Below are 26,329 nucleotides of genomic sequence, written 5' to 3' on the forward strand. Positions count from 1 at the left end.
TACAAGGGATAATATTAGACAATTGTCCACACATGTGTCTTGAAAAATAAAAAGTTTTAGAAAAACTATCCAAACAGAAATGTCACGTATAAGAAAAAAACCAGAAGATGCGCGAACGTAAGAGAGTCCATCCCAAGCGTTCGCGCGGGCCGCTTGCTGCTGATCTGCGGTACTGGACCAGTCAGCCACTCCGGAACCTGATTCGGACTCGGCGATGCCATTTTGGGCTTTTCTGAGGGGGAGGCAGGCGGGAGTGACGCGCACAGGGGCGCGCAGCTAACGGACGGCAAGGGTCTGAGGCTCTGGGCGGGAAGAAGAAATCCGAAGCGACGGGAGACTCGGAGCCCAGCCGGGGGCCGTTTGCAGGAGAAGCATCAGCGTCCGCGCGCCGGCGGGACTGAGGGGCCCGGGGGGGGGGGGGCAGGGGGCACAAGGAGGCAGGCAGCTTCGGACGGGTCCGACGGGTCCGTTCTGTTCTGCGTGGCTGCAGCGGTTTGTGGGGCGCTGATGCAGAGATGGGGATGGGGCTGCGCTTGGTGTATCTTCAGACTCTGAAGCTCGAGATCCCGGGACGTCGCCGGAGGGAAAACTACAACTCCCGACGGGAAGCGGGGCTTACGTCATAACTCCGCGCCAGGATCGCCCCGTTGCTTATTGGGAGCCGTAGTCTGCGTCGCCTTTCCCAGGTTCCCCTGCGCGGCCCACCTCTCCGTCCTTGGCCCGGTAGCCCGCTCTCCTCCCGCTGCCCCGACTGTCTGCCGCCGCCGCCATGCTGCCCGCCGCCTTGCTCCGTCGCTGCGGCCTCCGCTTGCTGCGCCGAGCCCAGGCCCCGGCCCCCGTGGCCCGAGGCTACGCTGAGGCCGCCCCGGCCGCCGCCGCCCCCGGCCAGATGTCCTTCACCTTCGCCTCCCCCACGCAGGTGCGGTCCCGGGGGCTGCCGGGGCGGGGGCTCACCCGGGGGGTCGCGGTGCGCCCGCGGGAGGGGGCGGCGGTTCGGGGCGCGAGAGGGCCTTGACCTTCGGGGGACTCCGCGCGGGCGGGGGCTGCCGGGGACCCGGCTCCGCTCCCGGCCCCCCCACCCCCCGCTCTGTAAGACTGGGTGTCCGGGCCGGCCGGCTCCGGCGCGAAAGGCTCTACTGGCTTCTAGCACACACACTCCTCCCCCGCCCCGGCCTCCCGGGCTCTAGGGAATCCTCCAGCGCTGACCTTCCGCTCCTGGGGCTCCCTCGCCTCCGTCCTCTGTGTCCTGAGGGCCCTCCCGGCTCTGACCTCCCGGGTTCTAAGTCCCCTCCCACCTCTGACCTCCCAGGTTCTAAGGGCCCTCCCAGCTCTGACCTCCCGGGTTCTAAGGGCCCTCCCAGCTCTGACCTCCCGGGTTCTAAGGGCCCTCCCACCTCTGACATCCTGGGTTCTAAGGCCCCTCCCACCTCTGACCTCCTGGGCTCTAAGGGCCCTCAGCTCTGACCTCCCGGGTTCTAAGGGCCCTCCCAGCCCTGACATCCTGGGCTCTAAGGGCCCTCCCAGCCCTGACCTCCCGGGCTCTAAGGGCCCTCCCAGCTCTGACCTCCTGGGTTCTAAGGCCCCTCCCAGCCCTGACCTCCTGGGTTCTAAGGGAGCCCTCCCAGCTCCTGACCTCCCGGGTTCTAGGGCCCTCCCAGCCCTGACCTCCCGGGTTCTAAGTCCCCTCCCAGCCCTGACCTCCCGGGTTCCTAAGGCCCTCCAGCCCCGACCTCCCGGGTTCTAAGGGCCCTCCCAGCCCTGACATCCCGGCTCTAGGGCCCTCCCAGCCCTGACCTCCCGGGTTCTAAGGGCCCTCCCAGCCCTGACCTCCCGGGTTCTAAGTCCCCTCCCAGCCCTGACCTCCCGGGTTCTAAGGGCCCTCCAGCTCTGACCTCCCGGGTTCTAAGGGCCCTCCCACCTCTGACATCCTGGGTTCTAAGGGCCCTCCCAGCTCTGACCTCCCGGGTTCTAAGGGCCCTCCCACCTCTGACCTCCCGGGTTCTAAGGGCCCTCCCACCTCTGACATCCTGGGTTCTAAGGGCCCTCCCACCTCTGACCTCCTGGGCTCTAAGGGCCCTCAGCTCTGACCTCCCGGGTTCTAAGGGCCCTCCCAGCCCTGACATCCTGGGCTCTAAGGGCCCTCCCAGCCCTGACCTCCCTGGTTCTAAGGGCCCTCCCAGCTCTGACCTCCTGGGTTCTAAGGCCCCTCCCAGCCCTGACCTCCTGGGTTCTAAATGCCCTCCTGGCGCTGACCTCCTGGTTCTAAGGGCCCTCCCGGGTTCTAAAGGCCCTCCCACCTCTGACATCCTGTGTCCTATAGGCCCTCCCGGCTCTGACCTCCTGGGTTCTAAGGTCTCACCAGATGTGATATTCTGACACACACACACCCCCAAGCTATGGCCTCCTCTCTACCTTTTGTCAGGAGGGATTGAGACAGAGCTCGTGGGTTTATTGGTCTAAGTGGAGGAAACTCCCTCTGCCAGTCTGGGTCAAGGTCTCTGGGGCCCCTTTGAAAAAGCCGCCTGGAGCACACAGAGCCTCTCTTGCCATGTGAGTCTAAGGCCACCTTAAAGCCCAGCCTGCCGCCAAGCTGCCTTCCTGCTGAAGCTTGTTTGCCTTCTCCCACCTTAGAACAAAGCAGAAACAGCAGGGCTTGGAAAGGTCCTGTTCATGCCCCTGTCTTTCAGCTGTGTGACCATGAGCAAAGCACTCTGTTTTCTCATCCGTGCACTAGATGAACCATCTGCCTCCTGGGGTCACGAGGAAAGTGACTTAACAACCTTCTCTGCCTCCCCATTGCCTCCTTTTGGAGGACAGAAAGCCAGGAGCGGCTTTACCTTCTGGCATGGGATCAAGGTCAGCAACTGATCCTTTGCCCTTCTCTCCCTCTCCAGGTATATTTCAACGAAGCCAATGTGAAGCAGGTGGATGTTCCAACCCAGAGTGGGGCCTTTGGGATCCTCGCTGCCCACGTGCCCACCCTGCAGGTGCTGAAGCCCGGCGTGGTGACCGTGCATGCCGAGGACGGCACCACCACCAAGTATTTTGGTATGTGGACGTTTGAGGCCATTGGCCGGGCCTTTATCAACTTTGAAAGTGATATTTATATATTTTTTAATCAGGCAGCATTGATATAGGGGGAAAAACACTGAATTTGTAGTTAGGAAAACTAAGCTTTAATCCTAGCTGGTTTTGCCACCAACTCCTGTGATTCAGGGCAGTGATGTCAAACTCAACGTGAATTGGGGGCCCACTAATCTGTGGTTTAGGTTTCTTCCCCCCCCCCCCACTTTATTTTAAGGTGATAGCTTTTTATTTTCAAAATACATGCAAAGATAGTTTTCAGCATTCACCCTTGCAGAACTTTGTTCTAAATTTTTTCTCCCTCCCTTTGCCCCACTCCCTCTCCTAGATAACAAATAATCCAATATATGTTAAACATGTACAGTTCTTCTATACATATTTCTGCAATTATCATGCTGCATAGATCAAAAAAAGGGGAGAAAATGGGAAGAAGAAATGGGAAAGAAAACAATGCAAGCAAACAACAAAAGTGGAAATACAATGTTGTGATCCACATTCAGTTCCTTGTACTTGTTTTATTGTATTTTTTTTTTTAATCTGGTTCAGACCATTTGGGGCTCAAATCCTCGTGTCTGACACCTTTGATTAGGGTCTGTCCTTTATTCTAGGAGTTGGGATTAGGTTTGTTGTGCCTGTCCCCAAAGGGCAGGACTAGGACCAGTGCAGAGGCACATTTATGCTCAGGCTCAGGGAAAGCTTCCTAACCTGAGTGCTATGGGCTACCTCCAAAGGCACTCAGGTGCTTCTCTGCAGGCCTCAGTGGGCAGCCGGGATTCAGGAGAATCCGAGTACAAATGTGGCCTCGGACATGCACCGGCTCCGTTACCCTCCCCAAGTCACCTAACCCTGTTTGCCTCAGTTTCCTTATCTGTAAAAGGAATGAGCAAAGCACTACAATGTCTGCCAAGAAAATCCCAAATGGGAACATCAGGAGTCAAATGGGACTGAACAGCAAACAGTGTAGTCCTCAGTTTCCCTCATTGTAAAATGACAGAGTTGAACTAGAATAATCCTAAGAACTCATTCTAGGTAGAGAAATATTAGCTGTAATATTCTCAGAAACTACACCACCTTATGTCCATTCTAGAAGCATTGTGAAGAGCAGCCTTACCCAGAAAGCTCACCTTCATATTTCTGTGTGTGTGTCTGTCTCTGTCTTTCCTAAAATCCCCCCCCCCCCCCCCCCCCCCCCCCCCCCCCCCCCCCCTTTCTCCCAATTCCCTCTCCGTCTTTCCCCCTCTCCTCTACCCTTCCTTCCCTCCACCTCTCTTTCCCCCGCTCTTCCCAGAAGAGTTGAATGCATTCAGGCCATAGTTACTTATTAGACGTGTAACCTTGGGCAAGTTATTGTACTTTCCACCTCTCTTTCCTCTGTAAAATGGGGCTAATAGCAGGGCCTCCCTCCCAGACTTGTGATAAGGACAAAATGAAAGTGTTTCTCTTGGCAAAGTTAAGGCACTGGGTGAATGTGCCTTGGGAATCATTTGCCTGCATCCTGCCCAGCGCCTCTGGTTCCCCTTGGAGGGGCTTCCCCGTCCTCTTCTGTCCTCTGCTTTGGCCAAGCCTTCTCTGACCAGTGTCTGCCATTCTGGGCCCACCTTATAGGACAGACAAACATGTGGTGAGGAAGAAGGCCGGGATAAGGCAGGGCCTGGAGCCCAGGACATAGGGGGAACAGTGGGAGCAGCGTGGCGTCTCAGCTGGCAGAAGGCCTGCTGCAGCAGTGATGGGGGGTGTCCCTGCCAGAAGGGGGTGGGAGGGAGTTGGGTCCCCTTCCCAGTAGGGCATCCAGCCCCTGCAGGATCGTTTGTCAGAGAAGAGTCAAGGAGCCTCCAGTCACAGCTTGGGGTCTCCAAGGCCCTTCTCAGAAGCGCAAGTTTAGCCCAAGCCGTTCCGTGCCTCATTGGGCCCCTCTTCTCTGCTCTCCTGCAGTGAGCAGCGGGTCTGTCACAGTGAACGCTGATTCCTCCGTGCAGCTGCTGGCAGAGGAAGCCGTGGCTCTGGACATGCTGGACCTGGCGGTGAGTACTCTCCCTGAGGATGTGTCCCAGTTGGGGGGCCCTTGCTGAAAGAGCCCTTCCCTCTCCCAGCCCTCCCAGGGGGCAGCCCTTCCCCTCCCCCCGCCCCCACTTCTTGGGGAGAGGAGACAAAGGTCTGCATTGCAGACATGATAGATCACGAGCTGGGGGGCGGAGGGCCACCCCGCTCAGAAGACCTGGCCTTGGAAGCCTGCTCTTGTCAGCCCTCTGGAAAATGCCATCTCTTCTCTAGGCTGGAGCAGAAATAGCTGCACTGCTGGTTGGCTGTAAGAGCCCCAGATAAAAGGCAGCTCTCAGTTGGGGACTGCTGTCAGGGCAGGAGACAAACCTGGGGCTGAGGGATCGTGCCCGGGAAGGCCGGGGAGGCAGGTGTGAGGGGCCAGTGAGTCGCCCGAGCTGGTGTGGATGGCTGGACTGGGGATGGGCGTGTGAGCAGGGAATTTGGGGAAACAGCCACTCAGGAGTCATATACAGAGCACATAGGGCCACAGACAGAGCTGAGCTTGAGAGCAGGGATCCTGCGCCTCCCCAGCCTTGTCTCCTGCAGGCCTCATTGAGGCTTGTTGAATGGGGGACATTGTCTGGGCCCCAGGAGGCCCTGGCATGAGTCCCTTTGGCTGCCTCCCCCTTAACCTAGGTCCTGGGACGGCACCGGGGGCATCCCACTTGGGGTCTGCGGGAGCAGCTGCAGCTTCTCTGCCACCACAGTGCTGCCCATCAGGGCCTACCTGGCAACGGGGTGGCTGAGTCCCCACCAAGCTGAGCCTTGGTCTCCCGGCTTGGGATGCTGGGTGCCTCTTTGGGACGGCCTCGGGTACCCACCTGTTCCAGCCTTCCTGCTCTGGACCCTGGCTTCCTGGGAAGGTCCTAGGAAGCTGCCCCCAGCCCGGCCCTCCTCTCTGACCCAATGGGGCCATGCACCGGGCACTCTGCCAGGGCCTGCAAAGTTGGGGGGATTTTGCATACACAGATAAGGAAACACGGGGCGGCTGGGGGCCCGGAGCTCTGAGGAGTCACGGGGACCTTGGAGCTGGGCTCTGACAGAAAGGCGGGGAGGGCGGGTGCTGGGCCCAGAGTCTAGAGGGATCCCCACATTTGAGGAGCCCGGCTGTGGGAGCTGGGAGGGAGCACTGGAGGGCGGGTCCGGCCCACTCCGAGGGGCTCCTGCTGCCCCACCCGCCCACAGCCTCGCCTCTCATTGATTCTCAGGCCGCCAAGTCCAACTTGGAGAAGGCACACTCGGAGCTGTCGGGGGTGTCGGATGAGGCCGCCCGGGCCGAGGTTCAGATCCGGATAGAAGCCAACGAGGCGATTGTGAAAGCGCTGGAGTCCTGAGCCAGGGTGAGGGCCTCCAGCCTCCCCCCTCCCTGGGGGCTCAGGCTGGGGCTGCCCCTCCTACCCTGGAGAGGGCAGCACAGAGCAGCCCGTGGGGAGGCGGGGCAGGGAGCAGCAGCCCCGCTGGGGGAGAGGCAGCTCCTGAACTCTGGAGTGGAGGGGGGTGGGCAGGGGGAATGCCTTGGGCTGAGGCCCCCATGGGAGGCCTGGAGGCGGTGGCGGGTCCTCCCCTGGAGCTCTTGAGACCTGAGGAAGTGGGACATGGGTCACTGGGGGGGGGGGGTTGGAAAGTCGGGACTCTCTGCCCCAGCTGGTTAATCTGTCTGGGGAAAAGTTACCAGCTGTGACCCGGGCTGGAGGGAGGGAGGAGGAGGCCATGGACTCAATCTCGACCTCCCTCCTCTGGTTCCCGTGGGCTTAGCCTTGTCTCTGGAGCTCCCCAGGCCCTCGTTAACGCTGCTCCTCCGCCCCACAGGAGCTGGACCTTTGGAGGCGTCTGGACATGGTGTGACTGTTCTGCTCCGTGACAGTGACCCTGAGCTGAGGAGACCAGGAAATACCCCGGAAGGAAGATGTCCACTCCCAGACCCTCCCCTCCCGTTTCTGCCCCCTACCCCCCATTAAAATCCACAAGGGTTCTGGACTTTGATTTGGCTGCTTCGTTCCAAGTCATTTGGTTCTGGGTGAGAACCTGAGCCCAGCCTCTTTTTTCCCTTTGCTTTGGGCAGGGCCGGGAGGAGAAAGCCCCCAGGGCCGGGGAGGAAATCCAAGCCCTGGCCTGGTACCTACCCTGTCTGGTGCCAGGAGCCCTGGCTTCTGCTGGCAGTGTTAGCCCCTCCCCCAGCCTGCAGGAAGCTGGGGGGCGGATTCCCAGTGTTCCCCACTGGGAGTAATGTGGGAGAGCCTCGGATCGGTCACAGCAGGAAAGGATCCTCCCCAGGGGCCTGGCCACCCCTGCCTGCCTCCCTCCCCAAGGGCTTGAAGCCAGAAGCTGGTGTCTTGTTTCTGCTGGGTCCTCCCTTCCCTTCCTCTGCTCCAGACACCCCCAATTGTGTTTTATTGTTTATTACCTTTGCCCTCGGGGCATGAGTGGAGAAATCACAGGCTGTGGAGCAGAAAGAACATTGGCTTCCAGGGTCATAGGCTCCCTAGAAATAGCAGGGGGGGGGGGGGGGCTCCCTAGAGGTGGGCATCTGGCTTCTTCAACACCACCACGATGGGGGCCTCACCCCCTCGGGAAACCTGCCCTCTGAACTAAAGAAGTCTGTGTCCTGTGACGTGCTTCTCCAGGCAACCTCCCACCTCCAAGCTGCCCTGGCTCTACCAACAGCTCTTGTGACATGGGTGCCCTTCCTGGGGCCTGAAGAAGGGGCGGAGCAGCCCCCACCTCTCTCACCTTTTATTTTTAGGACTGTACCTTATCTGACCTTTGGGGAGGTGTCCTGCCCTTCCTGTCCCTTCCAGCTGAGAGCAGGTGCCGCTTGTTTATTACCCCCACCCCAACCTCCCCAAGCAGAACTGACCCACCAGCTGCTCTCTTAGCAGAAATGGGAGTCGACCTCCCGTCCTGATTGGCCAGCAGACTGGTCACTCACTGGGCTTCTTGAACTCCAGGACCTCGGACTTTCACACCATTAGGGCCAGGAGAGGTCGCACAGGTTCTCCAGGCAGCCTGAAAAACCTCTTAAGTCTAGGACTTGTAGCTCAGGTGCCTCCCCAGTTTCCAGGCCTGGAAGATCCCAGGACCATCCCCCACAGTTCAGAGTCATCTGACTTGTGTCCTGGCCCCAAAGGCTAGTCTGAGGGTCCTCTGAGGCTTGCTGCACCCTCCCTTCCTTAATCCTAAACTGGGGTCTGAACTTGAAACTGAATATTTGATAACTGCCTTTTGATGCACTTGGCTGTCCCAGCTCTGCCATGTTCTAAGGTCCTCAGACTGGCATTTGCTAAAGGGATTATGGTGTAATGAAAGGAGTCCAGAAAGGCCTGGGGGCTCATCCCCAGCAGCAGCAGGGTGCTGCTCCTAGGGTTCCTGGGAGGATCCCAGGAGATGATGTTTGTGCAGAAGAAGGCTGGGCAAAGCTCAGGACTCTTTAGAACAATGACCATCTCTGTTCCTCATCCTTCCTGCCAACCTGCGGCTGAGGAATCATTCTAGATTAAGAACTAGAGGGGACTATCTCCCACTGGGACAAAGGGGTCTCGCCCCAGCGAGAAGAGACTCAAGACCCTAGTATCCACCAGAAGGGACCTCCAGGCCTGGTCCCAGAGCCAGGCCCTGGGGAGAGGAGATGGAACATTTTTACAGATGAGGAAACGGGCCCAGGGAAGGTAAGTGATGGAGAGCAGCCAGCCAGGTTGCGGGCCAGCTTCCTGACTGCCGTCCCATAATGCCTTCTCTGCGAGTAAGATGCAAGGAAAAAGGAAGACTCAGCAGGAGACTCCCTGGGGGGCAGCATCAGGCCCTGCTCTTCCACAGGGGGAGGACAGGCTCCCACCTGGAGACACCCTGGTGTTCCTTCTCCAAGTTTGCCTCCAACAGCAATCGCTGGCCAGTGAGACGGGTCCCGGGCCCAGTCCTGGCAGCTTTAAGCTGTTCCTCTTGTGGCCTAGAGCAAGGTCAAGGACCTCAAGCGCCACCATTTGCTTAGCACGTTCCCCTTGGCAGAAGTTCCCCCTTTGCCTGGGCCCTGGAGGGAGAAAGGCAGAGACCATCGCCCGTTTCCTCCAGAGGAAGTGACTGGTTCCCAGTCACCCGATGAGTAAGAGATCGACGGGGGATTTGGGAACCAAGACCCTGATCTCAAGAGCCAAGGGCTCCCTCCGGGACAAGCGTGGGGACTCCCCCCTGGAGCATGGACGCCCGTTTTCTCAGTAGTCATTTCCCCAAGCTCCCTGGGAGTTGCTGTGCTGGGCAGCTCAGAAGAGGAAAGCTGTGACCTCGGGGTACCCGGCAGGGCCGGAGTTCTCACAATGGCGTGGCAGAAGTCACTGCTAGGGGGAAGGCCAGTCAGACCTCGGCTGGAGTGGTGGCTCCAGGTCTGTGGGGCCCATAAAAGGGCAACCAAAATGGTGACCCCCCGGAAGGGCCTGGCCCTGCTTCCTAGGAATGGGCTGGACTAGTGTGCCCCGGGCTTAGAGCACCTAGAAATGGGGGGAGGGGAGGCTGATTCTTAGGCAGGGACAGAAGGTCTCCAGGGCCCAGATTTCTTCTGTGTGAGGGGGAAAGTTCTGAACAAAGAGAACCATTCAGAAGGGGATGAATGAGCTGCCCTGGGAGGTACTGAGGTTCCCACCACGGGAGGGAGGCGGGATAAGCGTGAGTGAAGGATATTGCTGGAGGGCTTGCTGGCTTGGGTCTGATGGAGATGCCCCTGAGGCCTTTTCCAGCTCGGAGAGTTCTGGGAGCTTCGGGTTCCATCCCGAGAGAGCACATGGAGCTTAGTTTTGGAGGCAGACTCTGTCCCCCTGAGCACAAGATGTACCTTCTATTTTCAGATGGCAGTCTGGGCCAGAGAGGGAGGTTCTAGATGATCCCGGGCATCCCCACCCGCTCGGTCACATGGCCAAGGCCAGGTAGGAGCCCTGTGGGTCAGTTAACTGGCATTTATTATGCTCCCGCTAAATGCTGGGCACCGAGAAATCCTGGGAATAGGAGAAAGTCGGAAAAACAATCCCTGCTTTGAAGTAGCATAATGGGGGCCCAAGATGGCGTCTTCAGTTCAGCCAATGTTTATTGGATGCAACAAATGCCTATTAATTGTCTACTACCTGTAACAAAAATAACTGACGATTTCTATAGGACTGTGGATTGCAGAACATAGGTATCTCCATTTTACAGATGAGAAAACAGAGGCAGATTAAGCGACTTGTCCAGGTTCCTACTGCTAAGAAGTATCTGAAGTTAGATTTGAACTCCCGGTCCGGCCCTCTGTCCACTTCACCATTCAACTACTAGAGTTCTCAAGTCACAATATTAAATACATTTGAATTTGTAGCCCATTTTTGCAGTCTAGTTAAGAAATAAAACACAAATATATTTAAACTAGTAATAGGGACGGGCCCTGATTTCTTTGGCATAGGGAAACCCCCCCCCCCCCCCCCCCAAGAAGTGCCCTCTGTAGAGCTCAGAGTCTTAAATTTACCTTGAATCCTGAGAGATTAATTTGGCCAAAGACTTGATGCAAACTCGGGTTTTCCTAGCTCTGAAGACGGACCTTTTTCCACTACAGTCTCTCCCAAATGATGGTAATTTCAAAAAGGTGACTTGTCAAGTAGAGTAAAGGAAGTATTCCAGAAAGTCCGGAGCCAGGGCAGTGGGGGAGGCGCTTCAAGAAGGAATTACACAGGTGCCGGACGAGGAGGGGGAGCCTTCCAGGAAAATGCATGCAGCCAAAGCGCCGAGGTCAGAAGGCACAGTGACCGAGCCGGGCAGAGCAGTTTCTCAGAATAGAGCTGCATGAGTCAGGGCTGGGACGCGGGACAGCTCCGGGAGGGCCTTGAAGGCCGGGCAGAGGGATTTGGGCCTGACTCACTAGACAGTGAGCCCCAGGAGCATTAGGGATGTGTGGCTGTGGCCGAGCACCACAGAGCACGGGTGGGATAGGAAGCGGAGAGCCCAGCTGGGTCGGCCAGGAGGACCTGACTGAGAAAGAACAAACGCAGGTTTGGGCTGTGGGTAACAGAAGGCCGAGGAGGGGGTCAGACTTGGTGCTTCTCCAAGCTATTCCTCCCCTCCCGCCACCTCCCTGGGGAAACGGACCCAGACTCATTTGCTCAGTCATGGGCAGGAACCTGTGGGGTTCTTTCCACTAGGCAACGCTGCCCTGGGTCCCTCCCCTTCCAAGGCTCTGGTCACGTGTCCGAGCTTTCCCGGAGCTGCCTCCGGCCCACGGAGACGGCATGGTCCGATCCCTCCATCCTCCACTGGCCCTTCCCCTGGCCCCGGGCTTCTCTTGACCCCTTCCCACGGCCCTCTCCCATTGTAAAACTCTCCTTGGAATGGAAGTTATCACAGAAATTCCGGAGCTGGGAGGACACGGGAGGACACCGGAGGCCACTGTCCCTGGGCAGGAATCCCCCCTCCGACACAGCAGCCTTTGCCATGGACCTAAAGGAGCAAGGCTTTTGGTGGGAGATTCAGGCAGAGGTGTGAAACAGAGAGGAAACTGGCCTTCCTACGCCCCTTTTCTCATTTGTAAAATAAAAGAGCTGGCTAAAACTGGAAGCCCCGAACTCCTTCCTTTCCAGGCCTTGGAGACAATGGAATTGCAAGTGTAAAGATTAGAAGGGAAAGTAGCCCTGGAGACAGACCCTGGAGTCTTCTGCTAGTGGATGGGAGAAAAGGAGTGGCCCGGGAAATGATGCATTAAGGGGGAAAGCACCAAGGACAAAACTTGGGGGCCATCCCCATTAAGAGCTCAGGAGAGGGGGCAGCTAGGGAGGGCGCTGGATAGAGCACCAAGCTTGGAGGCAAGAGGACCTGAGTTCAAATGTGACCTCCCCTTAATAGCTGTGATCCTGAGCAAGTCATTTAACCCTGATTGCCTAAAAAAAAGAAAAAAGATTAGGAAGAAGATGGGAAGCCTGCTTAGGAGAGAGAAAAGTCAAGACCAAGAGTGTGGCGGTTGTGACCTCGAAAGGGGAAGGAGATGGCCAGCCATATCAGAAGTTACAAGGAGGATCCAGGAAAGAGGGGAAGCGAGGAAGGGAAGCTGCTTAAATTTAGCAATCAGGCCATTGGTAACCTTGAAAGAAAAAAGAAATTTCAGCAGACAGATGGTGGGCCAGAAATTGGATTGCAAAAGGGCAAGGAGAGAGAAAGTAGGGCTATCCCACCTTTCTCAGGAAATTTAGCAGCGAAGTGGGGAGTGGGGGAAGAGGAGGGACTGGGGATGGTAGCTAGATGGGCTTCAGAGGCAAGGGAAGGCTTTTTAGAGTTAGCTGGAGTGGCAAAGGCCTGTAGTCCCTGCTGCTGGGAAGCCTGGGGCTGTGGAGCCATTAATCTTGGGCCTTCTGAGCTGTACTTTAAATATTTTTAAACCAAGATCTATATAGGTCTGGTGAGTCTTTGGGAACCCAAGGAGACTTAGAGTAGGAGTGGGACCAGACTGGTGAGTGGATGATGCCCCAGGGCAAAGAAAAAAGGAAAACAGAAAAGAAAGGAGGGAAGGAAGACAAAAGAAAGAAAGGGATGGAAGGAAAGAAGCTGGAAAAGAAAGAAGAGGAAAGGAAGACAGAAAAGAGAAGGAAGGAAAAAAGAAAAATAGAGAAAGGAGGGAGGTAGGGATGACGGAAGAATCAATCTGGGCAGACCAGAGAGCCCATCAGCAAGCAGGAAAGAGCCAGTGGCTGGGGAGCAATTGAGGTGGGAGAAGAATGGGGGGGCCAAGTACCTGGAGGGATTTCGTTACTTTGTAAGAAAGACGCCTACCCCCAGAGAATTAGGGTAAGATATTTGCAAAGCACTTTGCAAATCTTATAGCACTTTTTAAACATGACATACTATTGTTATTCGTGTAATTAAACTGACTAAATGAAATCTCCTATGCAGACCTCCCCTCCCTTCCCTCCCCAAAAAAGCACGGATATTTCCGTAGTGGTCTGAGCGAGGGAGGAGCAATCATCAGTCAGTCAGCTTGTATTAAGCCCTTAACTACAGGCCAGGCCCCAGCTGAGTGCCGGGGCAACAGGGAAAGGAAAATAGAAGGCCGGAGAATAGAGGGCAGAGTCCCCGGTGAGCAAAGGGAGTTCAAGAGGGATGGGCCCGGGCTGGAGATTAGGTGGGGAACTGGGAGGTGAAGGGAGGCTCTCCTCCTACACTAGACCCTGCCCTAAAATGAATTATAATCCAGGAAATCACCTACTATGTGTTCCTTAAAGTCATGCACAAAAGACACGTTAGTCCCTCCTCTACCCAAAAAGCTCACACCCCTTTGCCCACATCCTCCAGCCCACTCAAGCCACAAGCACTTAATGCCTAATTGCTCTGCGTGGGAGTGGCTGTTCTCCCCCAGCCAGCTGGCCTGGGGAGGTGGGGGATGGGATGGGTTTCTGCCGGTTGGCGGCCCCTCACCTTGGGGCTGTGCCTTGTGAGGGACCCCTGGATGGGGAAGGGAGGCAGGTGGGCGAGGGGCTTCAGTTTCTTCCCCTGTGGGATTTCTAGGCCAAGAGTAGAGCGGGATGGTATAAAGACAATGGTCCACAGCAGTGGGAAAGGTCACCAGAGTTGGTGTGAATGGAACCTACTTGTTCAAAGCCAATGATGACTTCAGAAAGCTAGGAAAAAAAAAATCACAAAATTCCTCTCATCTGGGGATCCAGAAATAGTTTGAAAACTGCATTTCAATAGAATTGGTCTCCTTTGGGATCTGCATTTAATTTAAAAAAAAATTTTTTTTGCAAGATTATCTGGGTTAAGTGACTTGCCTAGGATCACACAGCTAATAAGTGTCAGTGTCTGAGGCAAGATTTGAATTCAGGTTCTCCTGACATGGGGGGGAGGGAGGGCCCAGCTGTTCTAATTCTGTGTATTTTAAATACATGATTTTGGGAAGGGGGGCCTGGGCTTCAGCAGCCCCAACAAGGTCATCTGGAGAAACAAAAGTCCCGATTCCCAAGCAGTAGAATCACCCTCGGCCTCCTCATCTGGACCGGGGAACCGAGCCCAGGTCTGTGGGTCCCTTGGGTTCCTTCTAGGCCGAGGTCCTCCAAGTGTTGGGGGGAAGATTCAGGATCTTCTGGGTGGCTCTGGGGAAAGCAGAGGCCACATTGGGTCCAGGTGGCCCTGGAGGTGAGGGGCCTCTGCCCCCAGCTTCCCCCTCCCCACCCGAGGGCCAGTGCCAGGCTGGAAGGCTGTCTATTAAGCCTCGCAGGAATGAGGTGGCCCTGGGCCAGGTTCCCAGGGAGGCAGCACTCCAGGCGGTCGCCATGGTAATGAGCTACTTTGCCAGGGCAGAGGCCCCGCCCCAGGATGTCGGGTTAAGGGGGAGATAGGAGGGAGGGTGCCCCGGCTGGCCCCAGCCTAGGCCCTTCCCTCCCCTCCCTCTGGGAGAGGTGACCTCACCCAGCAGAGAGCCGCAGAAGCCTGGGTGCCTGCCATCCCAGGAGGGGACTGGAGCATCCTTGCCAAGCGGGAGAGGACCCTGGCTAGGATGCTCCATGGGGCAGGCCCTGATGGAACACAGAATGAGGTTCTGGCTCCCCGGCTCAAATGGCAGCCTTTTCCTTCCCGTCAGCCCGCTGCCCTCCACAAGCGTCTCCCTGACATGGGGGGCCCTAACCTGGGTTATGGTCCCTTCCTGATGACCCCTGAATGCAGAGTCTGGGGGTCTTTCATAGCCTGGGAAGGCCCAGTCCCTTCCTCCAGAAGGTGCCTTTAGTGGGCTTCCAGCCACCGGCCCCCAGAGAGCCTTCTTCCCCGCGGGGAACTAGGCTCACGCCCCCCAACGTCACCTCCATGTGCCCCCTTTCCAGGCAAAGCCCCCGGTACCAGTCTCGGGCACCTGTGGAAGACAAGGACACATGCGGGGCCCCAGGGAAAGCCGGCCCCGGGCCGGGAGGGGTCCCGCGCTGCCTCAGACGCTTCTCTAGCACTGCAGAAGGCACTGACGGGTGTGAGCCTCAGTCTTTCCCTCTGCCCAGTGGGGACGCGGCGCGCTTGGCAGACACTGGAAGCACCGGGGCTCTCGGAGTCGGGCACTGCTCTTCGGAAGAAACAGCGGCATTACTGGGGGCCCCGCAGCCGCTTGCGAAGCACTTACCCCGCCTGCGGGGCGGGCCGCGGGCTGCGGGATTTCGGGGAGTCCTCCCCGCCCCGCAGATGCTCCCTTGGCCCCCCTCCGGCGGAGAGGGGGGGCTCTGGCCCAGAGCATCCTTCGGGGGATCCAGAAGCGGCCGGACTCCGGGGGGGGGGGCCCGCTGCCGGGAGCGGGGGAGGGGGCGCACCCGCTCCCCGAGGTCCCCCCGCCGGAGCCCCCGGCCCGCGCCCCCTCCCGCAGCCAGCAGCCCCTGCCCAGCTCGGCCCTGCCCGGGCGGGCCGGGAAGCCGGAGGGTAATGACAGGGTGCGCCCAGGCTGGGGGCGGAGGGGATGGAGAGATCCCGGGCGCCACCCAGAGCACAAGGGGCCCGCGGCCAGCGCGGAGAGGACCCCCGCCCCCAGCCCCGCCCCGTCCCGCCAGCCCCGCCCCCGCTCCGGGACCGGGCCGCCGATCCGGGCCGGGCCCCCGCGCCGCGGCGGGAGGGGCGACCCCTGGGCCCCGAGAGGCGGGGCGGGCGCCTCGGCGGGGGGGGGGGGGGGGGGGGGGGGCGGGGGGGAGTGACGCTGGCGGGGGCAGCCTGGGGCCCGGGCTGGGCACGTGTCCGTGGGAATGTGCCCGGAGCCAGGGGGCTGGCCGGGGGGAGGGGCGCTGGCCAGATGTTGGGGGGGCGGTGGCGCATCTGGGCCCGGTGCCGGTGCCGGGCCACGCCGGGGTGCGGACACGGGGGCCTGCAGCGATCCCAGGGAGGACCGCCCGTCATGGAGCACTTTTAGCTCTGCGCCGTCCCTGGGAGGGGCGGCGTTACCCCCATTGCACAGATGGGGAAGGTGAGGCTGGTGAGAAGCCGGGCTTCCACCAACGCCAAACTTCCATCCTCCCCAGCGGCCTCGGCCTCTCCGGGTCTGTGAGCACCTGGGTCGGGGTTGTTTTTGTGCTCCTGGGCTGTGGGTGTTCTGGGCCATCTTCCCTCTCACAGCTTCAGGAAGCCCGTGGCCATCCCCCGCCTGCCCCTCCCGCTCCCGCGGCGGCCTGAAGGCCGGGCCTGGGCCTCCCGGAGGAGACCGGGCCCGGCTGGGCCAGGCAGGTCAGGGCTGGGCTGGGCAGCCCGCTGGGGGCTGCCCCAGGGAGTGGTGTGGGCCTCCTGCCCGCCCCTCCCTCACCTGCCCTGCCCATCCTGTCCGGGCTTGTCTGTCTCCGAGCTCCCATCAGATCTGCTCAGGGACTCCCACCTGCTGGCGGCGGCTCCTGACTCCCCGTCCCCACAGGCCCCGCTCCCCTGGAGCTCTGGAATCCGGCCCCAGCCTCTGGGGGCTCCGGCTCCCCCCCTCACCCGCCCCAGGCGGGGGAGGGGGCAGCGCCGGTTCCCTGCCTGGGACGGGTGGCCTTTGTACAGGGCTCTGGTGGCTTCCTCTGCCCCTGCCCACTCCCCAGGAGTTGGGAAATCAGGAAAGCCGGGCCACTGGGGGAGGTCGGCCCTGGCCCTCCAGGGAGGGGACTGGGCCGGGGCCTCCTGCGGAGGCAGCTACCACAGGCTCCAACCCGGCGGGGGGAGGGGGTGGCAACCTTGGGCTGTGGGTGGACTGGCAGGCCGACTGGTGCCATGCTGGATTGGGAAACAAAACCTGTGTCCCGTGCTTCCTGACAGATGCTCAGGGCCTGCGCGGCCTTGGCTACACCGTGTGACATCCTGGTCCTAAGGGTCTGTTAGGAAAAAAATGGGGAAGGGAGTGATTGAGCTGAACGGCCTCTAAGGGCCTTTCCTGCTTTGACATCCTATTGTCCCTTGTCCCTTCGGTGACCTCATGTCTTTCCTCCCTTCTCCACCCTATTCTGGAGCTTCCCAGTCCTCTGGGTTCCGGCCATCCGCCTGCTGGAAGGAAGGACGCTCTTTCCCCCTGGAAAAAGGGGGACTCGGCTGAAAGGGGTCTGAGCCCGCAGCTGGGCAGGGTTCAGGGAGCTCGGCTCCCAGGAAGGACCCTCCAGGCTGGAGCAGGAGAGAGCCAGCTCGGGCTCCTCCCCACACACTCCAGCCGGCCCTGCCCTGGGCCCACTCAAGCTTGGGGCCTACCTAAGGCAGTAGGAGGCCCGCCCATCGCCAACACCCTGTTCCTCTCCCTGCCTCCCAGCTCTATAGAAAGTCAGAGCTGGGAGGGCCCTTCGAAGATAGCATGTCTGAGCTAGGAGGGACCTTACAACAGAAAATCAATCAATTAGCGAGTATTAAGGGCCTGCTCTGTGCTGGGCATGGTGCTAGGTGGTGGGGATACTAGAACAAAGATGCAAACAATCCCGTTCTCAAGCAGTGACTAGGTGATAAGTGCATTTAAAATACATCCAGCAGAAAAATAAATTCCAAGTATATGCAGAATAGGTTGGGAGGGAGACCACTAGAAGTTAGGGAAGTCCAGAAAAGCTTCTTCAAGAAGTTAATAGCTAAAGCTGAGGATCGTGTGAATGTCAGATTGGGAGGGCCTTAGAACCCAGGAGGTCAGGGCTGGGAGTGCCTTAGAACAGAGAACTTTCAAGCTGGGAAAAGCCTTAGACAATAGAATATCAGAACTAGGAGACACCTTAGAGCTCATCTAGTTCAATTCCCTCATTTTACAGTTGGGGAAACAGGTCTAGAGAGGGAGGGCCCTTTCTAGAGATGGAAATACCTTGCCTCAACCTCCCAAGCAGGTAGTAGCTAACCTGGGTCTTCTGGCCTCTGGGCTGTGTTCTTTCTAACTATATCTCATTTTTTTTTCCTGCTCCAACCCTGAGGCTTTAGGCAAACCCTTCCACCTGCACAATCAATCCATTCCATCTTGTCTCCCACAGACTCTGTCATCTCCACTCTAATACTTACCTTCTATCTGTCCCCATCTACTCTCTCCTGTCCTGCCTACCACAAGCTAGGTCTTCCTTATTCTCCAAAAACCTTCACTCAATGCATCCATCCCTGATAGTATCCTATATCTCTTTATCCTATCTTCCTCCCTTTGTGCTAAACTCCTGAAGAGAGCTCTGGACAATCCGTGCCTTTTTCTCTCCTCTTCTTCTCTTATTACATCTCAGCTTCTGGGCCCATCAGTCCAGCAGAACCACCTTTTCCACAATTACCCTGCTGGCCGAATCCAGCGGCCTTCTCTCCAGCAGCATCCTTAACCTCTTTTCTACATCCTTTGACACTGTTGTTTACCTTCTTTTCCTGAGACTCTCTTCTCCATAAGTTTCCCAGATACTTCTCTCCTGGCTATCCTCCCACTTCTGTGACCTCTCCTTCTTGGTCTCTTTTATTAGATCCTCCCCCATATCCTGCCCTCTAACCAGAGGTATCCCACAGGTTTCTAAAATGGCCTCTCTTCTCTTCTCCCTCTAGTATAATCATTTTATCAGTTTCTATGGATTAATTCATTATAATCTCTTTGATGGTGATTCCCCAAACTACCTATCCTGCCCTAATCTGTCAACTGATCTAGTCTAACTGCCTTTCAAACATCTCAACATCTGGATGTTCCGTGAGCAACTTAAAACTCAACATGCCCCAAACTGAACTCATTATCTTTCCCCCTAATCCTGACTTCCCTGTAACTTTGGAAGACATCCTCCTGCTGACTTAAAACCTGCCTGTGATCTTCCGTCTCCTACCCCCTTTTGCTCTGCCGCAGACCCTCGTCACGCCACACCTGGATCGCTGCAATAACCCACCGGAGGTTTGCTTGCCCCAAGTCTTTCCTCACTCCAATCCATTCATCAACTAAAGTGACTTTCCCAAAACACAGGTCTGATCATGTCACCCACAACCTACACAAACACACACACACACAACACACTCCAGAATGTCCAGTGGCTCCCTATCACTTCCAGGACCAACTCCAAAATTCTCTGCTTGATATTCTGAGCTCTTTATAACCTGGTCCTCTTCAAGTCTTCTCTCAGCTTCTCCCCACTACATGTTCTTCCATCCATCAACATTTACCTGCTGACTGTTTTATGAACCAAACATTCCATCTCTCCGCTCTGGGCATTTTGTCTGTTCGTCTCTAATCCGTGGCACCTTTTCCTTCCTCATCCCCACTTCCTGGCTTCCTTCCTTCCACAGCTGAAATCCTTCCTTCCATAGGAGGTCTTTCCTAACCCCTCTTAATTCTAGCATCCTCCCTTTTTTAATTATTTTGGACTTATCCTGGATATATATATCTATTCGCCGGTTATCTTGCCCCAAGGTCCTTGAGAACAGGGACTGTTTTTTGCCTCTTTTTAGGAGCAGGTTCTGGCAAAACAGGAAGCCTGGTCTCATTCAGGATGAAGTGACAATCATTCAGGATGGGGGATGGTGTGTCCTGTAAATTGATCCAGTAAATAGGTGACTCATTTTTCCCACCCCCAAGAATTTCCCCTGCTGTATCACCAGTACTTCTATGGGCAAGGGGAGCTGAGAGACCTCAGGCTTTAGAAATAGAAAGGACCTTAGTGACCATGTGGGGCAGTTCCTTCATTTTCAAATGGGGAAACTAAGGCCCAAAAGGAGAAAGGAATTTGTCAAAATTCACACAAATAAGAAATGACAGACCTGGGATAAGGGCCCTGTTCTAGATTATAAATGTAGCCTTGAAGTCTCCTCAGAGGCTCTCATTTTATAGTGAAGACATTGCTCCCCACGGAGATTGTGATTTATCCAAGATCACAGAAGTAGGAAATAAGTAACAAAAGTGGGGATTTGAACCCAGGAAAATGAAAATCCCAAATCGAGGCACTAAGAGCTGAAAATGACTGAAAACAAATGAACAACAAAACATCTGCCTTTGCCTTCCATCTTCTCCCGAGATTTAATAGCAAAAATCAAGTCAAATTAACTAGCATTTTAAAATTATATTTTATTTATAAAAATATTATTTTCTTACATTATATATTATTAAAAATCATTTATTTTCATTTTTCTCAACTATATATAAAAATAATTTTAAACATTTTTTTTATTTGAGTTTCAATTTCTTTTCAATCACCTTGATATAGAATAAATATGTTGTTGTCCTAAATATGTCCTTTCTGGCATGTCCTGACTCTTTTGTGACCTCATTTGGGATTTTCTTGGCAAAGATACTGAATTGATTCACCATTTCCTTCTCCAGCTCATTTTACAGATGAGACAAATAAGGGTTAAGTGACTTGCCCAGAGTCACACTGCTAATCAGTGTCTGACACCAGATTTGAACTCTGGTCCTCCTGACTCTGGTGCTTTACCCTTTGGGCTTTTAACTGCCCAAGGTGACACTTGTGCAGTATTTCCACATTAGTCATGTTACCAAAGAAAACACGGACAAAAAAGGAAGAAAGAAAGTAAAACGTATGCTTCAATCTGTATCCAGACTCTTTTGCTGGAGGTGGATAGCATTGCCCTGCTGAGAAGAGCTAAGTAGTTCATAGTAGATCATTGTACCATATTGCCGTAATTTCGTATCCTTTTCTGGTTCTGCTCGCTTTTTTTGTATCAGTTCACGTCTTTCCAGGTTTTTCTGAACCATCAGGCTTGTCACTTCTTTTTAGCACAATAGTATTCCATCAGAATTATATACCACCATTTGTTCTGCCATCCCCAAATTGATGGGTAACCCCTCAATTTCTTTGCCACCACAAAAGAACTGCTCTCAATATTTTTGTGTTTCTAAGGTCCTTTGCCTTCTTCTTTTTTTTTTTTTTTTAATCTATTTTTCTAGGATACAAACAGATCTAGATTAACTAGCATTCATTAAACCAAATGCCAGGCACTGGGCTACGTTCTGGGGACAGACAAAAGCCTTTCACTCAGGAAGCTTCCAATCTAATGGGGAAGACAACATGCAAACAGCTAGGAGTAAACAAGATATGCACAGGATCAATTGCAGATAATCAACGAGGGGGAGGCAGTAGCCTTGAGAACCAGAAAAGACTCCCTGAAGAAGGGAGGAGAATGACAATAGTGTGCATTTTCACATCTGTTTAAGATTCACCAAGCACTATATAGATATTATCTTATTTATCCTCACAACAACCCTTTAGGGTAAGTGCTGTAATTATCCCTATTTCACAGATGAGGAAACTGAGGATGAAAGAGGTCACCCAGCTAAATTAAATATGGGTCAGAGGCAGGTCTTTCTTCCCCCCTGAAGGAAGCCGGAAGGTGGAGCTGAGGAGAAAGAGCACCCCAAGTTCGGGGGACAGTTGAGAGATGAAGTGTCCTGTCTGATAGGGACAGAAGGAAGAGTTGGAAAGCAGAAAAGGCCTGTGAAAGCTGAACAGAGGATTTTATATCTGATCTTGGGGGGTAAGAAGGAGTCATAGGTGGGTCAAGGTCCATTTGATTGAGAAGACACTGGCGGTTGAATAGTGGATGGGCCGGACAGCACTAACCGCCTGGCAGTAGTCGTGTGAGATGGGGAGGGCCCGGACCAGGGGAGAGTGAGAGCAGAGAAGGGGGCTCATGCTAAGGGTGTGATGAAGACGGAACGGCCAGACCCCGGCCCAGATGGGTATAATGGGAGAGCGAGGAGTCAGGGATGATTGTAAGTCGGAATGACTGGCACTGGTGCCCTCACCAGTCATAGGAAAGTCAAGAGGGAGGGAGGGCTTGGGGGAAACATAATGAGTTAATGAGCAGGGAATGAGCCGTGCAACCCAAACAAGCCCACACACCTGCCACCTGGTTCCCTCATTTGGGTGGACCCTCAGCAACCTCCCAGCCTGGACCCACAGGCAGGCAGCTCCTGGGGAGCTTTACGGGCTGCCCAGGGCTGCCCTGCTAAAGTCCTCCGGGGCTCCCTGCCTCCAACAGGAGGACTTGTAGGGAGGGGAGGAGCCTCACAAGTAGGGATGATGCAGGAAGCTCAGGCAGCTATCCACCTCCCATCCTCTCCTACTCTCCAGAGGGGTGGGAATGGAGTGTCAGTGTCTGGCCCTGGACAGAAGTGCCTGAAGCCTGGAATGACCTTAGAACCTAGGAGGTCAGGGCTGGGAGGGCCCTTAAAACCCAGGATGTTGGAGCTGGGAAGGCCCTTAGAACCCAGAATGTCAGAGCTGAGAGGTCCCTTAGAACCCAGGAGGTCAGGGCTGGGAGGATCTTAGAACCCGGGAGGTCAGGGCTGGGGGGAGAATGGGGGGTGGGGTGTCCCTTAGAACCCAGGATGTGAAAGCTGACACTAGGACATAGTGTCAGAGCTTGAAAGGACATGAGAACATAGAAAGCCAGAGTTGGGAGGGCTCTTGGTGATCATCCAATTCCCTCCATACTGGTTAGGAAACTGAGGTCTTGGAAGCAGAAGCTCTCTGGGAGTCCGAACGCTCGGCAGTAGCCCAGCTGGGATCTGCATCCAGGCTCCTCCTGAGGGCCGTTCCTATGCTCTGTCATCTCCGCTGGTTCTTTGCTCCCCACCCCCTCCGCACCCCTATGCCCCAAAGCATGTGTCTGGGAGAGGCCGCAGGGTGTAGATGGTCGGGATGCCTTCCTGACCGTGGGCCAAGGAGGACAAGGGGGAAACCCTGAAGGGGAAAGGGGGGAGGAGGGGAGATGCCTGTGGGGTGAGTGTGTGAGGGTGCCCCGTGGGTGACTGGTGGCCGTGTGCGGGTGACTGTGTGCTCCGCCCTGGCCCTGAGTCAGGCCCATCATCCGGCCCTGCCTCACCTGGCCGAGCCACCCCTTACCCACTCACCCCTTGGAGCTCCGGCTCTGCTCCTCTCATTTCTAAAGTGCTTGAGGGGTTACCCAGCCTTTGACTCCCAGGCCCTCGGAGGCAGATTGTTATGATTATTATTTCCATAAGGAAACTGAGGTTGGGAATGCTCAAGGAACTCATTCATCTCCGCCAGATGAGGGTGATCTGAACCCACATCTTTTGGTTCCAGGTCCATAATTCTTTCCTCGACAACAGACCAAAACCAGGAATAAAGCTCAGCCTCTCTTCTCCCTCAGAAATTCCAGACCATTCCTCAGCTCCCACAGGGAAAACCTACCAAAAGTCCCCTCTTTGCCCCCCAATTCCATGATTTCTGAATAAGGCACCATAAGAAATGCTGGTGATCTTTAACCATTGCGGTCCTCATGCTTTTCTACCCCTGCACTCAGGGGTGCCCCATCACCCTTCCCCTCCTCAGCCCCCCCTGCGCTTCTCTTTCGGCCCAGAGACATTCCCAGAGACCTGAGTTGGGGATATTTATAGAAGTGAGGCCATCCATGGGAACTGAGGGGGGTGCCCTGATCAGTCCCCTAAGCCACCCCTCCTCTCCCCAGCCCCCAGAATGCCCCTGGTCCTCCCCCTCAGTCCAAAGACATTCCCAGGGACCTGAGTTCTGGCTATTTATAGAACTGAGGCCATCCATGGCATGGCAGGGGCGGGGGAAGGGGAGTCACCTGCCCCCTCTAGCCCAAGCTGGAAAAGAGAATGTCAGAGAACAGGCCCCCTCCCCCACCCCACCCAATTCCCAAGGCATTAAATCAAACTCAGAACCAGAATTTCTCATAAACCCAGCCTTTCCCCTAAACAGTTCACCCCAAATATTCTCCCTAAGCGTTAACCTTGACCTTGTGAAATCAAACCCTGAAGATTAAACCTAATTCCAAAGCCCAGTCCTAACCCTGACACTAGCACCGACCCCAAACGGGAATTCTAATACTACCCCTCCTCCCTCCGGAGCCCAGGCCCTGAGCTCGCCTGCCCTCTGCCCCTCCTCCTGGCTGGCTGGGGGAGGGAGCCCCAGCTGCCCAAGCTTTACCCCCAGCTCCGGACTGGCCTCCCGGGCCCCTCCGGGTGAATCTCGGCATTTTCCACCTCCCCAGTCTCAGACTGGGGCCCAGATGTTTCTGCCTGTTTGTCCTGTTAGCCTAAGGGCACCCTGACCTCAGACCTTACAGGTCTGCAATCATGTCCCTTGTTTCCAGTTTCCTCTCCCACTGATCCTTCACCCACTTCAGAATATTCTTCCTAAAAGCGTCGGACCCCATCATTCCCCCGTGTTCAGCATTCAGGGCTCCCTACTGCCTGCCGTTCCCCCTCGGCCTTCCCCTTCCGAGTCAGGGAGAGTGGGGGCCACTACAACTGCCTTTCATTTTCTACGAGAAGCTCTGCTAACATTAGTGCCCCCCCTTCAGACTCTCTCCCATTTACTGGGGACCCTGTAGTAGGTACGGTATGTACCCAGTATATACAGAATCATGAAGCTGTGGTGTTCCAATACTCCCAGAGCCTTAGCACAGTGCCCGCCATATAATAAATGCTCAATACATGCTCGCCGTATTGTCAGACCTGCAGTCATATGTGGGGGAAAAATGCTCCAAATTGCGGTCCATTCGAGAATTGCAAATGAAAACAATTCTGAAGTAGGAATTCCTCATAGGAAAATAATATATGTTGGAGAGGATGTGGGAAAATTGGGGCACTGATGCATTGTTGGTGGAGTTGTGAACCGATCCAGCCATCCTGGAGATTAATTGGGAACTATGCCCCGAGGGGCCATGAAATTGTGTGTACCCTTTGGAAAGCAAGGTCATTCCTGGGCTATATACCAAAGAGATCCTAAAGCAGGGGAAAGGACCCCTGTGGGTAAAAATGTTTATAGCGGCTCTCTTTGTGCTGGCAAAGAACTGGAAATCAATCGCATATCCTTCGATTGGGGAATGACCAGACAATTTGTGGTATGTGAACGAAGCAGAAATGACCAGCAGGCTGATTTCAGGAAAATCTGGAAAGACTGAGAGAAGTGAGCAAAACCAGGAGAACATTGTATACAGTAATAGCAACATTGTGTGGATGATCAACTTTGATAAGACGTTGCTCTTCTCAGAGATACAATTCCAAAAGACTCATGATGGAAAGTGCTGTCTACATCTAGAGAAAAAACTATGGAGTCTGAATGCAGATTGAAATATAATATTTTTGCTTTTTAAAGATTGTTTTCCTTATGTTCTGATTTTTCTTTCCCAATACTATTACTACTGTGGAATTATGTTTAATATGATTGTACATAGATAATCTATATCAAATTACATGCCTTCTTGGGGAGGGGGAAGGAAAGGAGAGCCGGACAAAATATGGAAACCAAAATCTCAAAAAAGTAAATGCTAAATTTTTATATTTTTTATGTTTATATGTAATTGGAAAAAAATACTCTTGAGTGGGAAAAATTTTAAATAAATAAATGCTTGCTGATTTGCTGATAACATTCGTTGTCTGATGGGCCCCAGAGTTCTCTGTGTTGAGGCTGTTCTTCCTCTCCGAGGCAAGCAGGAGGGTGCCTAAAAGGAGGAAGAAACCCAGGGAAAATGAAGGTAATGAGAAAGTCCCCAGAAGTGAGGCAAGAGGCAGGCAGGGTGCTTTGGGGTGAGGTCCTTTCAGCTCCAAAGAGTCTCCTCTGCTTGCTGAGGATTCCCAATGAGGAGAACTTCAAGCCACATCAACAATGAGTATTTATTAAGTAATTAGGATGCCAGGTGCTACACTGTTCCCCCTGTTATTCTGGTGTTGAAGCTGATGCACCAGAACTGGGAAGAAGTACACGGTTTGGAAAATGGGGGGGGGGGGGAGAGATGGAGTTAGAGATGTCCCAGAAATGGAATGGGCTACTTCAGGAATCAGTGAGTTCCCCTCTTGTTGGAAATCTTCAAAGGCACAACTCCCTTTGTGACTCCATTTGAGGTTGTCTTGGCAAAGATACTGGAATAGGTGGCCACTGGCCATTTTACAGATACAGAAACTGACGCAACAGGGTTAAGTGACTTGTCTGGGGTCACACAGCTCAAAAACATCTGAGGTCACATTTGAATTCAGGACTTCTTACTCCAGGAGCCACATAGGCTGAATTTGTTGACAAAATTTGTACCTCTCCCTCTAAGAGTAATGGAATCAGTTCTCCCATTGTTTTTGGGAGAGGGTCTGAGTGTATTAACTCCCCTCACAATCCCAGTGAAGAGAATCCCTCTTCACCACCAGGCCCTTTATTCCTACATGTATTATCACTACTCCATTAAAATGGAAGCTCCTAGGGGGCAGGCCCTGTCTAAGTTTGGCCTATAATAAATGGCTTTAAAAATAGTTTTCTTTTTCCATTTTTTTTTTTTTTAAATCCAATTAAAGGCTTCTCAGTGGAGTGGCAAGAGCCTT

General features: G+C 54.9%; 1 protein-coding gene across 1 annotated transcript; it reads left to right on the forward strand.

Moving 5' to 3' along the window:
• Nucleotides 1–499: 499 nt before the first annotated feature.
• ATP5F1D (ATP synthase F1 subunit delta) lies at nt 500–7,107 on the forward strand. The gene is made up of 5 exons (XM_031948039.1): nt 500–919; nt 2,895–3,048; nt 5,017–5,105; nt 6,333–6,464; nt 6,934–7,107. Exons 1-4 carry the CDS (start codon nt 770–772, stop codon nt 6,456–6,458), a joined length of 519 nt encoding a protein of 172 aa, XP_031803899.1. The 5' UTR covers nt 500–769; the 3' UTR covers nt 6,459–6,464; nt 6,934–7,107.
• The last annotated feature ends 19,222 nt before the right edge of the window (nt 7,108–26,329 follow it).

Source organism: Sarcophilus harrisii, chromosome 1 (genome assembly GCF_902635505.1).
Source record: "Sarcophilus harrisii chromosome 1, mSarHar1.11, whole genome shotgun sequence".
NCBI classification, from domain to species: domain Eukaryota; kingdom Metazoa; phylum Chordata; class Mammalia; order Dasyuromorphia; family Dasyuridae; genus Sarcophilus; species Sarcophilus harrisii.

Excerpts from the sequence above, each read along its gene's own strand:
- ATP5F1D (XM_031948039.1), top strand. The coding sequence starts at position 770 with ATGCTGCCCGCCGCCTTGCTCCGTCGCTGCGGCCTCCGCTTGCTGCGC. Across the intron at positions 920-2,894 it reads CCTTCGCCTCCCCCACGCAG|GTATATTTCAACGAAGCCAA; the intron begins GTGCGGTCCCGG and ends CTCCCTCTCCAG. Across the intron at positions 3,049-5,016 it reads CACCACCACCAAGTATTTTG|TGAGCAGCGGGTCTGTCACA; the intron begins GTATGTGGACGT and ends GCTCTCCTGCAG.